This window comes from Erinaceus europaeus, chromosome 13 (genome assembly GCF_950295315.1).
Source record: "Erinaceus europaeus chromosome 13, mEriEur2.1, whole genome shotgun sequence".
Taxonomy (NCBI): Eukaryota; Metazoa; Chordata; class Mammalia; order Eulipotyphla; family Erinaceidae; genus Erinaceus; species Erinaceus europaeus.
In genome coordinates this window covers 58,900,488-58,913,771 of record NC_080174.1, presented here as the reverse complement: position 1 = coordinate 58,913,771, position 13,284 = coordinate 58,900,488, and the positions used below count along the sequence as shown (strand labels likewise).

At 50.0% G+C, this 13,284-nt stretch overlaps 1 protein-coding gene across 1 annotated transcript; it reads right to left on the bottom strand.

Annotated features, from left to right (window-relative positions):
- Positions 1–1,662: 1,662 nt before the first annotated feature.
- On the bottom strand, positions 1,663–7,702 carry PDZK1IP1 (PDZK1 interacting protein 1). The gene is made up of 4 exons (XM_016187359.2): positions 7,460–7,702; positions 5,130–5,238; positions 2,641–2,736; positions 1,663–2,111 (listed from the first exon to the last, which is right to left on the bottom strand). Exons 1-4 carry the CDS (start codon positions 7,521–7,523, stop codon positions 2,039–2,041), a joined length of 342 nt encoding a protein of 113 aa, XP_016042845.1. The 5' UTR covers positions 7,524–7,702; the 3' UTR covers positions 1,663–2,038.
- Positions 7,703–13,284: the final 5,582 nt, after the last annotated feature.

The window sequence follows — 13,284 nt, the reverse complement described above, 5'->3', positions numbered from 1 at the left end:
AGGTCTCAAATGAGCTCGTTGAAAGCCCAGAGAGGACAGGCAACTCACCTAAAGTCTCAGGGATTAAGCCTGAGACAAAGACCTTCCTTCCATCCCTTGACTCAGACTGCATTTTCTTTCATTTTACTTAACTTTTTTTTTTTTTTTTTTGCTTCCAGGATTATGAGCGGGGCTGGGTGCCTGCACTATGAATCTACTACTCCTGGAGGTCATTGTTTCTATTTTATTTGACAAGGCAGAGAGAACTTGAGAGAGGAGGAGAAATAAAGAGGGAGAGAAAGAGATAAACACCTCCAGTCCTGCTTCACTTCTTGTGAAGCAACCCCCACAGGTGGGGAGCCAGGGGCTTGAACTGGGATCCTTGCATGGGTCCTTGTGCTTCGTACTATGTGTGTTTAGCCTGGTGTGCTACTGCTCCACCCCCTTTACTTTCATTTTCTTTTTCTTCTTTTTTTTTTTTTTGTCTACACTTGAGCCAGAGTCTCACATATATGTGATTTCACTGCTCCCAAAATGCTTTTTCTTTCATTTAAGTAAGGAGACAGACACACACAGAAAGAGAGAGAGAGAGAGAGAGAGAGAGAAAGAGATGGAAAGATCACTCTAGGGAGAGTCACCACCATACCAGAACTTCTCTCACTGCTATTTCCCATGTGGTGCTGGGGCTCTGAAACTGTGCATCTGGCAAAGCTCTCGCCCTACCTAGTGATCTATCCGCACACTCAGGCTGTAACCCAGTGAGGGTAGAAGGGATACTTAGAAATGCAGAGGTAAACTGTAAGTGAAACTTTGAAACAACTATGATGATGAAGGGAGGGGGCCTTCCCAATGACCAATCATTATAGGTGGAAGGTGGAGGTCTCTGAACAAGGCAGACTGCCTCCTACCCACCCTTCTCAGGAGCTGGGGGAACTGCTGGGTTGTCACTCCAGACAGAGACAGAGGCTGTTGCCTTAAGAATGGCAGGCACAGAGGTGAGAAGCCCCCACCATTATCAGCCCACTCTTCTCCCCTCCTGCCTGTCTCTCCCCTCCCGCCACCTCATCCCCTCTGAGGCCCAACTCCCAGCCTCCACCCCCACCAGAACTAGGAGTCAGTGGCCTCAGGAAAGGTGACACTAGTCCTCCCAAGAGAAGAGCTCAGAGAGGACAAGTGACTTCCTCAAAGTTACACAGCAGGTTTGCTGGGACCCCAGCTCAAAGCTGGGCCCACACCCTTTTCTGGCTCAGTAGGATACCAGCACTGCAGCTGTGCACTGGAACCTCCACAGACATGCTGGTGAGTCACCTGGGCCCAAGGCCCAGGGGGGCTGTGGGGAAGGGGTGGGCTGGCTGGGTGAGAGGTGAGGGAAATTGGTGTGCTGGACAGCATGAGGCCAGGGGCTGACGGCGATGTCACCAGAATAAGGATGACCTCTCACTAGGGTGACCCAGAATCAGAGTCATACAAGGCAGGTCAGCTGAGTGTCTCTGCCTGGAGCAGAGGAAGAGCAAGTGAGCTCCCAGTACACTGGTACCTCTCAGAGGTGGTGGCTTCAGGATGGTCAGCCAGCCCACTGATACAGCAGCTTTGCTAGGCAATTGATTGTTGTGCTGCTAAAAGCAAGACCTGCCTTAACAGAAGACTTGAGGGGCTGTTCCTGAGTCCTAGAAGCTTCAGCCCCAGAAATAGAAACTGTCTTTATTTCACAGAAATAAGGGCCACTTCTGCAGGTGAAGTGAGAGAGGTGAGGCAACAGAGGAGGTGCTGAGGTAACTAACCACAGTTCTTGGGAGGCTCTTTTGATTTGAATTGGGTGGGAGACACCCCCCCACCCCTGGCACCCCAGGGCCATAGCTAAGGTCCAACATGGGCTCAGTCTGAACTGTGACCTTAGCTGATGCCAAGTCAAGGGAGGGTGGGCAGATGTGGTCTTGGACAAGTCCCCCTCACTATGGATTCCTGCACAGAAATGAAGTGGGCTGGCCCTGCCTGGATGCAGGGCTCTGGAAAGGGAAACTGCGGGGTGGGAGGCGGGGGAGTCCAAAGAAAGTAGAGGTCACATGGGGGTGCTCCGGACCTTGCCCTCTTCCTCAGTGATGTTCTCAAAGGCATTCGGGTGCTCAGTGGACCTGGAAAAAGGATGATCATGTGACTTGCACAGCTTGAACTTTCCATTCTGCTCCTCCTCCCCTGCCCCATCATACTATGCAGACAGAATTTTCCGGAATAAACAACGGAGTCCCAGAAGAGGATTCCCATGAGCACACCTGGTCCTATTACATAGGATGAATACCTCTCCCTAAAGGCCATCTTCCAAACTGGACCCCTCCACATACTGAGTCCTCCCATTCACCCTTCCCCCTTTAGAGCCTCTGCACCACCGCCTCCAACCCCTCCACCCCTGTGACTCCCAGTCTGCTCACTGAGCCTGTTCCCCTTCCCAGTCCCCCCACCTTGCCAGGCCCTTTCTCCAAACTGGCCCTTCTGCCCACAGAGCCCTGCAGCCTTCACAAGGCCCCTGCCAGTTGTCTGCCCCCTCTTCACTTGGCCCTTCTCCATATGAGTTCCCTTCCTTCCCAGCCTTCTCCTGTCTCTGGGGTCCTGAGGTCCAGTGGGCCCCAGAAGCACAGAGTGGTCAGCCTCTTAAGGACCCCTCACCTGAAGTTGGTGGCCATGGAGCAGTACCTCCCATCTGTTCCTGCCAGGATCCCATCAGCCTTGTTTCCAACTGCCATCACCATGTTCACTGGCTCCCTGGGGATGGGGCTTGTTAGTCAGACACTCTAAGTCCTCTTCCCTTTGTCCCCCCCTCTTGTCCCCTTATCCACTCTGGTCCAGGCTCTGATTCTCACTTGTGCCAATGCAAAGGCCACCCTCTTCCCACAGAGTCCTTGTCGGCAGCACCCACCCCAGTCTACCCAGGTTTCCACAGTGCCTTCAAGGCAGCATGGTCAGTGATCATGGGACCCATGGAAGAAAGTGAGCTTTCCCCCCACGGATTGCTTTTCATCTCTTATTTGACTGTAAACCCAGTGCTCCACCCCGAAACTGCTCCCCCCAGAGTCATGGGTACCATTTCTGCTGCTCATTGTCCCCTGGGCCTTTGCACAGTGTTGTATGCTTTACATTGGTTTGTTCTAGCCCTCCCCCGCCAAGAGAATTGGATCAGTCCAGTTAATTTCGCGGCCCGCTTGGCCCCGCCCCAAGGAACCCCAACAGAGGGTTCCTGAGTTCGAGAGTTTCAGAGTTACAGAGTAAGAGAGAGTTCCACAGTGGAAGAGTTTCAGAGTTCGAGAGTTCCAGAGTTGGAGGGTTCCTGAGTTCGAGAGTGAGAGAGAGTGCTTGCGCCGCCGCAAAGAGACAGCCGAGTTCTGTTTGGTGATTAGTTTGTCTTAGTTTATGAATCGTTGTTCCTGAATAAAGAAATACAGCTTCCCTGCCCAGCTGTTGTCTCCGCATCTCTGTTACCCGCCCGTGAAGCTAGCCCTGCCGGCTGGAGCCTCCGGAATTTTAACAACAGCACAGGTGCCTCAGACCTAAGATATCCCAAGTTAAGCGTGAGGACTGCCTCTCTGTTCTGTGTGGCAGCGAGAGGTCCCTGAGGCCTGGACCTTCTGCCTATGCTTCTTCCCTCCTGGCGCTGTGCAGTCCTCACCTGCCAAATGACCCCTGCCCCATCCTTAGTGCAGAGGAAGCTGGTGGAATGTTTGCAGGCTCTGGGCTGAGCTGTGGCTTTAGAGGAATCACACTGGCCTCCCCCATGGTGGAGGGGAGAAAGGGGTCTATCCACAGGTGAGGGGACTGCTGTGCATGCAGCAGCGTAGTCTGGGCTGCGGAGGCCACAGAGAGGACACTGAGGAGGGAGAGGTCGGATAGCTGTCTAGTGAAGGAGGAGGTGTCTGTCTCCCTAGGTCTCTCAGTCCTCTACAAGCCCTGCACTGCATACTCTCCTGTCCCCTGGATGTCTAGTGTTTGTATCTGATGGACAGTGCAGGCACCAGGCTGCCTGTGAGAGAGCTGCAGGAGACATAGCCTGGCCAAGGGCACCGGAAGTCAGCTCCTGGGACCCAGCTGTCACTCAAGACCTCAGATGCAGTTCACACTCCCCCACTGTGCTGTGGGCGCTCCCCCTCATTCATCAGGATAAACAGGGTACAGGCTGAGAGCACCCCACAACAACTTGCCTGGGCACCATGTTCTGCTTGCACCCCCTGTCAGCACTCGTATATGAACTGGTCACTGTTCCAGCCAGGCCTGCCTTCCCTTCTAGTCTGCCAGGTCCTGATTTTATCTCCTTACCCCTCTAATGCTTTAGCATGGGGCACAGCAGCTGACCCTTAAGAAGAACAGAGTCAGGGGCCCAGGCAGTGGCATAACCAGTTAAGTGCACACATTACCATGCATAAGGACCCAGGTTCGAGCCCCTGCTCCCCACCTGCAGGAAGAAAGCTTCACAAGTGGTGAAGCAGGTCTGAAGATATCTCTCTTTCTCTCTCCCTCTCCATCTCTCCCTCCCCTCTCAATTTATCTGTCCTATCAAATAAAATAGAAAAGAAAAAAAAGGAAAGAAAGAAAGGATGAAGAAGAAAGAAAGAGAGAAAAAAAGAAAGAAGAAAAATGGCCACTAGAGCAATGGATTTATAGTGCTGGCACTAGGCTCCAACGATAACCCTAGTGGAAATTTTTAAAATAAAATAAATAAGGACAGAACCTCCTTTCCAGAGGTTCTCACAGCCCTCATCACAGGCCAGCTGCTGTCCCAACTACACAAACACCAACAGTGAGAATCAGGCCAGAGAACTAGCTCACTGGGTAGGGCACCTGTGTAGCATGCACATGACCCATGTTTGCATCCCAGCACCATTTGGGCAGTAATACGACAATGGAGCAAGTTTTGGTGCTGTGGTGTCTCTCTCAATTTCTGTCTCTCTATCTGAGTGAAAATGTGCCCCAATGTGTTGATATCTTACATATATGAGACCCTGGTTCCACAAAATAAGTGAGATTCCAGCAAGAGAAGGCATTTCCCCTCAAAGCTCTCAGAGAATGAGCCCCAGGCCTCCGTGTCCCCTCCTGGCAGTGAGAGGATGGGCTAGAGTAGCCACAGTGATCCTGCCCCCACCCAGTCCCCAGGGTCTGGCACTCACGGCTCTTCCTGACACCAGAAGCGGTTGACAGCAAAGGCAATGGCAACAAGGACCAGGAACACAGCCACAGCGATAAGGCCCTGCATCCAGGGCTGCAGGTTCCCCAGACCTGCAAAGGAATGAAGGGGCTGCAGCAGGCTGGGTCACAGTGGGGGCTGCTAATGCAGAACTGGGGAGACAGAGGCCACATGCCCCAAGGGCTGGGTTGGGGCTGGGACCTGTGCTCGAGACCATCAGCCCACTGCCAGAACCGGTGGGTAGTACAGGTAAGAAGAGGTGTCTCTCTCTCTCTCTCTCTCTCTCTCTCATACACACACACACACACACACACACATAGTGCTAAGGAGGGCATAGGCCTCAGAGCTGTGTCTCAGGCTCAGGCCACCCAAAGCCTCCCTCCCCCACCATGGGTCACATGCAGCCCCCCACCAGGGAGTACAGGGGCCCCGGGGACCAAAGGGCAGCCCCCTGGATAGCCAGTCTAGGTCCTGCCAGCTGGAAGCAGCTCCCCTCCTCCCAGCTCCCAGCTCCCAGCAGAGCTACTAGGACCAGGTTGGCATCTGGAAGATCCTGTTTGGTAACAAGAAGTTTCTCTAGTGCTGGGCAGGGCAGGCGGGGCTGCTCTGCTGGGGGTGCCCATGAATCATGTTGCAATAGAACATCTCTGGAAAAGTGAGATGGGGAGTGCTCTCTTCTGGACTCTGCAGGCCAGGACGGAGGTTTCAAAACCAAAGCCCCCCTGAACTACTCCAGCTGGCTGCCCAGGGGATTAGATCCCACCCATGCCATTTCTCTGCCCTACCCCCCCCCCCACCTCTAACCCTGGAGGCTCCCTGAGGTCTCTGCCCTGGTCACTGACAGTCTCAAAGAGCCCTGCCTCCCTGGAGCATCACTGAGTCCATGGGAGCTCAGCCTTGCTGGGACAGACATACAGCAAGGGCAGGCTCCATGAGGGGACAGTAGCCAGCAAGAGGCTTCTGTGGCACCTGCCTCCAGTCCAAAATACCTGCATCCCTAGTGCCATCCTATGATTTGGTCAGGCACCAAAAACCCCACTTCCTCACTCCCACTCAAAAGTCTTTCCTGGAGTCTCCCCTGAGACCCTCTACTGTAACAAAGCTGCTGCCTCTTTCCTGAGCTGAAGTTCCTCTTACAGCAACTTCAGAGCCTGTGACCAAGTCAGACCTTGCATAGCTCCTGAGAAGAAGCCACACAGCGACTGCCCTGGGTTCCATGCCTGCCAAAAAGCAGGGTTTGTAATGCATGGTTTCTCTAAGATCAACAGATGTTTCTCCAAGAATGATGATTCAGACCCACTACTTCCTTGGATCCATTGTTGGTTGCTCAAAAACAGGGAGTCAGAGTTCAAGTCCCAGCCACTCCCTCCCTGAGTCCTCCAACTCCTCTGGACAAACCAGTGGCCACAGTCCCCTGCTCTACTGTTCACACAGCTCTGGGTGAGTATTTCATACACAGGCACCTTAGACTTAAGAATCAGGGCAGAGCCCAAGTCAGAAGAAAGGTGGTCCTGTTAGAGAGAGTGAAAGCAAGCAGGTGAGAGCACTAGGAGCCCCAGGGAATGTTCTGGACATACAGCAGGGACAGGTTCCATGAGGGGACAGTAGCCAGCCCTCTGGAAAACTGCATCCCCTTGCAGATTGCCCTGACTTTAGCTGCAGATGCAGCCTTGCTGTGAAGGGTGGACACCAGATCTTATGTGGTGAATCAGTGGCGTAAAGCCCTTCCACACCCTTGGTCTGGAAGCAGTTGTGAGAGGGGTGTGGGACAGGTTTATTGTCCTCACTTTATGGAGGAAAAAAGCTGAGTGTCAGAGAGGGGCAGTGATTTGTTCAAGGTCACAGAGCAAAACAGACTCAGGACTGCACAGAGAAGTCCTGGATGCAGCAGCCTACACTGGGTCACTGGCCCTGTCAACTCAGAAAGCCAAAACAAGAAGCATTTAGGCAAAATCAGGGACCGAGCTTCGATACTCCACCATCAAAACAAGCCTGCTGTGGAAGAGTGGCTCAGACCCTAGCCCCATCCTCTTTGTAGCCCCCAACTCCTGCTCCTTGAACCTGGTCTCTACATTCAGTTCCTAAACCCAACAAATTCTCCTGCTGCTCACTTGGGGGAAACAATGTACAGACAGAAGCCCGACTCTGAGGTTAGCCATCTTCCTCAGCTTAGCCCAGTCCCCTCTGCCTCTAAACTGCAGGTGTCAAAGATACTGACAGAAGCCAGAGACCACCCAGGCTAGCTTTGGGTCACCAGCACTCATCCCAGCCCTCCCCACCATACCCACGAGGGTGGGGCTGGCCCTGTACTACCTGTACAGCTGACAGCGGGCACTGAGGTGAGCAGGCCCAGCACCAGCAAGCTGACGGCTGCCATGGCTGTGCACGGCTCCTGGGCCTTCCCTCAGGCAGCTGGTATCCGGACTCCTGGAGCTGTGTTGGGGTCTGTCCTCTCTGTGTGTGCCTGTGATCAGCCCGGACTCAGTTGGACCCTGGAGGAGAGGAGCTAGTCAGGAAGAAGGTGAGGGAGGAAGGGCAGGGAAGGTGGAGAAAAACTGCCCTTCCTCCCTCCAATGGTAATGTGCCGCCAGGCCTGCCTCCCCTGGCAAGTGCCCAGCCCATTCAGACTGGCACTGAGATCATCCCTCAGAGATCAGCTGAGGAAGTGTTCTGAGGACCAGGGAAATGTGGGGAAAGTCCAGCCCTCACCTCTAAAGCCCAGCACTCCCTAGAATTTCTGTGTCAGGTCTCCTTTGCTGGCAGTACGATTGAGCCCAGGGGGGAAAAGTGACTCATTATTGCTTCTGCCTTGAATAGTCCCTATGAGTAGGGCCCCTAGAAAGCCTGACAGTGAGATTAAGTAGTTCACTGGTGTGTGGAAAACCCCAGGAGCAAAGAAACAGTCAAAGCTACCCCCTTCATCCAGAGCCCATCCTATTTCCTGTTCTCCCCTCATCTGTCCGTCCCTGCTCAGCCAACTAAGATTCTAGGCCCCCAGTCCTGGGCCACAGCCCCGGCCTCAGGTCTCTGTACCTATTAAGTTCAGCCTCTCCTGTGAAGGTCTCATTCTGTTCCTGGTCCCACCCAGCTGGCCTGGGCCTCAGTCAGTTTTTCCTCTTGGCCCCAAATGTGGGCTCTGGAAGCTGGTGGAGCCTCCCTAGGACAAGATCTGGCTTGGTCAGAGACCTGTTCCTGGGTACCTCTGTCCTGCCTCCACCATCACAGGGGGGAAAGTAGGTGCAGATGGTTGTGTAAAGGAAGGGCACCCTCTGCTGACAAGGTCCCACTTGGGTCTTTCAGTCCCCAGTATCACATAAGGTCCATCAGGTCTTCTAGCTCAGGGACTGAGAGTGACCCAGGTATTTTGTCAGGGGTCATGGGTCATGCTAGGTCTCCATGCCCTGCCCTTCCTCAGGTGAGGGAAGCCAGAGATACTGAAAGTCCATTCCCATAGATAGTACGAAGAAGGACTCAACAGTCTAGGGGCAAAGTCTCAGATGGAGAGTCCCCAGAAGCCAGGATCTTTCACAGGCTGTCTGCCCAAGGTCCAGCAAACTGCTGTTCACAGGACCTCCTGGCAGCCATTTCTATTGCAGGAGGGCAATATTGCCAGGGGCAGCACACAGATATTATGACACATCCCTGTTTCCAGTAAGTACCAGGTCAGTATGCACAAGCCAGTGCAGTGGCCCCATTACTATCTAATGGCAGGTGTCTTCGGGTGGTCTAGGGAGTTTGGCTTGGAATTAAGTGATGTCTCCCATCCCATGTGTGCATGTCCTGTTCTCCTCCCGACCCCAACTTGGTATTCTCAGAATCTTCTGGCACAGTGTTTGGCTGGAGTCAGCACCATGTGTGTTAATGATCAGCTCAGGAATCACTGATTGGAATGCAGGGAATGGGAATGAATTTAACTAGCATCCACCTGCGCTCTCTTAATGGGTTTTAAGCAAGGGGCTCACATGGTCCATTTTAGAAAATCCCTCCAGATACTGTAGAAAATGAAAAGGGGGCCAGGTGGTGGTGCACCTGATTGAGTGCACATGTTACAACATGCAAGGACACAGGTTCAAGCCCCTAGCCCCCACCCGCAGGGAGAAAGCTTACAAGTGGTGAAACAGGGATGCAGTTGTCTCTCTGTCTCTCTCCCTCTCTACCTCTCCTTTCTCTCTCAATTTCTGGCCATCTCTACTATCCAATAAACAAATAAAGATAATAAAAAATTAAAAAGAAAATGAAAAGGAATACAGACTGGAGAACAAAAGAAAAAGTGAGGGGGGCTACATCAGACTAGAAAGCTTATGCACAGAGAAGGGGGGGCGTCATCAAAAAGGCAACTCACTGAATGAGATATTTGCAAGTTGTACAAGTCATTCATGCAGAAATGAGTTAATATCTAAAAAATACATAAGGAACATATACAGCTCAACAACAAAATCAAATGGCCACATCAAAAAAGTGGGCAGAGGATCTGAATAAACTCTTCTCCAAAGCAGGGGATTTGCATGTATGAGGTTTGATTCTGGCCCTGCATTTTACCAAAGTAGTGTTCTGCTCTCTTTATCTGCTTTCCTCTCTTTTGTTTTCTCTCATAAAATAAATAAATGTTTATGGGCTGGGTGGTGACCCACCTGGTTGAGCACACATGTTATAATACACAAGGACCCGGGGTTCGAGTCCCCAGTCCCCACCTGCAAGGGGAAAGCTTTGCAAGTAGTGGTGAAGCAGTGCTGGAGGTGTCTCTCTGTCTCCCTCTCTATCACCATCTTCCCTCTCAGTTTCTGGCTGTCTCTATCCAATAAATAAACAAAAATAATTTAAAAAAGGAAAAATAAATGTTTTTAAGAAAAAAGATGAAGATATGTAGATGATCAATGGGCACATGAAAAGATGTCCATCATCTGTTATTAGGGAAATACACATCAAAACTGTAATGTCAAAGCCACCTGTCAAAATGGCTATTGTTAAAAAGACAAGAAAGGAGTGGAGGCGATGGTGTGGATACTGCTGACAGGAATGTAAACTGATATTGCTACTATGAAGACCAGTATGGACCTCCTTCAAATCATTGAGATAGAAGTACCATTCAGGGGGTCGGGCGGTAGAGCAGCGGGTTAAGTGCACATGGAGGAAAGCACAAGGACCAGCATCAGGATCCCAGTTTGAGCCCCCGGCTCCCCACCAGCGGGGGTGGGGGTGGGGGCTGGGTTTGCTTCACAAACAGTGAAGCAGGTCTGCAGGTAGGTGTCTTTCTCTCCCTCTCTGTCTTCCCCTCCTCTCTCAATTTCTTTCTGTCTTATCCAACAACAATGACAGCATTAACAACAATAATAATAACCACAACAACAGTAAACAACAAGGGCAACAAAAGGGAAAAAATAGCCTCTGGGAGCAGTAGATTTGTAGTGCAGGCACTGAACCCTAGCAATAACCCTGGAGACAAAAATAAATAAATAAATACCATTCAACCCAGCTATTCCCCTTCTGGGTATTTATCCCAATAGCACAAAAATTTAAAAAATAAAAATGTAAAAGTTGATATGAAAAGATACATACAGGGGCCAGCAAGATAACTCCCCTAGTAGGGAGCATGCTGTGTCACGCACACAACCCCAGTTTGAGTGTAGTCCCAGCTGTGCTGGGGGGGGGTAGCTTCTGTGCTAGGGTGTCTTTCCTTCGCTCCTTCTTTCTCTGTTTCTTTCTTTCTATCTGCAAAAGTAGTCCTGGAACAATGAAGGTCCAAGTGACAATAAGAAAAAGAGATAGGCACCCCTACATTTACTGCACATTCTTTTTTTATCTTTTTATATATTTATTTATTCCCTTGTGTTGCCCTTGTTATTTTATTGTTCTAGTTATTATTGTTGTTGTTATTGCTGTCATTGTTGTTGAATAGGACAGAGAGAAATGGAGAGAAGAGGGGAAGACAGAGAGAGGGAGAGAAAGATAGACACCTGCAGACCTGCTTCACCGCTTGTGAAGTGACTCCCCTGCACGAGGGGAGCCAGGACTCAAACCGGGATCCTTATGCCGGTCCTTGCGCTTTGCGCCACGTGCGCTTAACCTGCTGTGCTACTGACCGACTCCTCCATTTACTGCACATTCTTTTCTATTTTTCCTGCCAGGATTATTGCTGGGGGTTGGTGTCTACACAACTTCCGGATGACCATGAGGCAGAAATGGGGATTAAGTTGAAAGAAGCAAGGAAGTACATTTTCAACTACTTGGATGGCATGGTCCAGGTAAATCCTGGGATGAGTGTGGAGGAGGACCGGACTGGAAACCCCAGAATCCCCAGCACAGCCAGCCCTCTGCTAGAGCCACAGGGGGATGGGTCAAAAGAAAATGGCAGTCATTTTCTTTTCTTTCTTTCTTATTTGATAGAGGGTAAGAGACACCTGTAACACTATTCCACCATTTGTGATGCTTCCTCCCTACAGGTGAGAACTGGGGGGGTCCTTGCAGGTGGTGATGTGTGTGGTCTACTGGGTGAGCCACCACCTGGCACTGCAACATTATTATTATTTTTTTTTACCAGAGCACTATTCAGCTGTGGTTTATTGTGGCCAGGGGATTGAACCTGGAACATCAGAACCTTGGGAATGAGAGTCTTCCTGCATAACAATCATGCTATCTAGCCTACCCTCTGCAGCACTGTTTTCTTTTCTTTTCTTTCTTTCTTTTTTTTTTTTTTATTTCTTCATTAGGGGACTAATGGTTTACAGTCAACAGTAGAATACAATAGTTTGTACATTCATAACCTTTCCAGTTTTCCGCATAACAATACAACCCCTACTATGTCCTCTGCCATCATGTTCCAAGACCTGTATTCCCCCCCACACACTCCAGAGTCTTTTAGTTTGGTGCAATACACCAACTCCAGTCCAAGTTCTGCTTAGTGTTATCCCTTCTGACCTTGTTCTTCAACTTCTGCCTGTGAAAGAGATCATCCCATATTCATCCTTCTGTTTCTGATTTATCTCATTTAACATGATTCCCTCAAGTTCCATCCAAGATGGGGTGAAAAAGGTGAAATCGCCATTTTTAATAGCTGAGTAGTTTTCCATTAGGTATACAGACCACAACTTACTCAGGCACTCATCTGTTTGCAATGGCCAAAATATTGAAGCAACCTAAGTGTTCACTTAAAAATGAATGGATAAAGAACGTGTGATATATATACATATACATATACACATACACATACATATACACATACACATACATATACATATATACTTACACACACAGTGGAATAATTTTCAGTTGTGCTATGTCATCACAACATGGATAGGACTTGAGGGCATTTACTAATGTATTATGTGCTAATACAATAGGATTTCACGTGTATGTGAAATATCCAGAGACAAAGCACACAAAACAAAAGGAAATCAAGCCTCGAGTACAGAGAACATATTGGTGGTTAGCACAAGGAAAGGGACTAAGGGGTAGGTGAAAGGGGTAGAGACAGTCAGTGGTATAATGGTGGCTGGAAACTAGACTTTCATTGATTATCAAGATGTAGGAGTTTACAGATGTTAGAATATATCAATAATATTATACTGATATAATACTGAAGCTTATTAGTGTCATAAAACAGTACTGCTTTAACATAAAGTATCTGAATTCTTTCTATCTGGAGAAAATGGGCATGAGGAGGCAGCTACATTAGCCATACAACCAAAGATGTAGCTACCACAAGGATGAGAGCAGCCAAAACGAGCCCTGTTTAAACAGCAGAGTAGGAAGGACTCCTAGAACACTGTGGCAAGCTGGGAGTGGGTGACAGAGAGGAAGGACTTGGTGATTCCCAGGTTCCTGCCTTGAGTAGTTGGTAGGTAACGGTGCTCCACACAGTGAACAGAAGTAATGAGCTACAGGCTTAAAAGTACTGTGCTTGGTATGTCTGCAGACCTTCCAGAGAGAAATATTTCGAAAGCAGTGGAACCCCTGGGTCTGGAGTAGAGTAGAGAGGCTAGAGTTAAAAGGCATCTATGACACCACATTGGAAACTGAGGCATGGGAACTCATAGATTTCCCAGGGGTGTGTATGTATATGTGTGTGTGTGTGTGTGTGTGTGTGTGTGTGTGTGTGTGTGTGTGTGTTCTTGAGGTAAGTTTTTAGGGACTATGGCACA

What these genes read in the sequence shown, in the direction of transcription:
- PDZK1IP1 (XM_016187359.2), bottom strand. Translation starts at nt 7,523, where the DNA reads ATGGCAGCCGTCAGCTTGCTGGTGCTGGGCCTGCTCACCTCAGTGCCC. An exon ending in GCCCGCTGTCAGCTGTACAG is followed by an intron (nt 5,239 to 7,459) that starts GTAGTACAGGGC and finishes ATTCCTTTGCAG; the next exon opens with GTCTGGGGAACCTGCAGCCC. An exon ending in TCCATGGCCACCAACTTCAG is followed by an intron (nt 2,112 to 2,640) that starts GTGAGGGGTCCT and finishes TCCTTTTTCCAG; the next exon opens with GTCCACTGAGCACCCGAATG.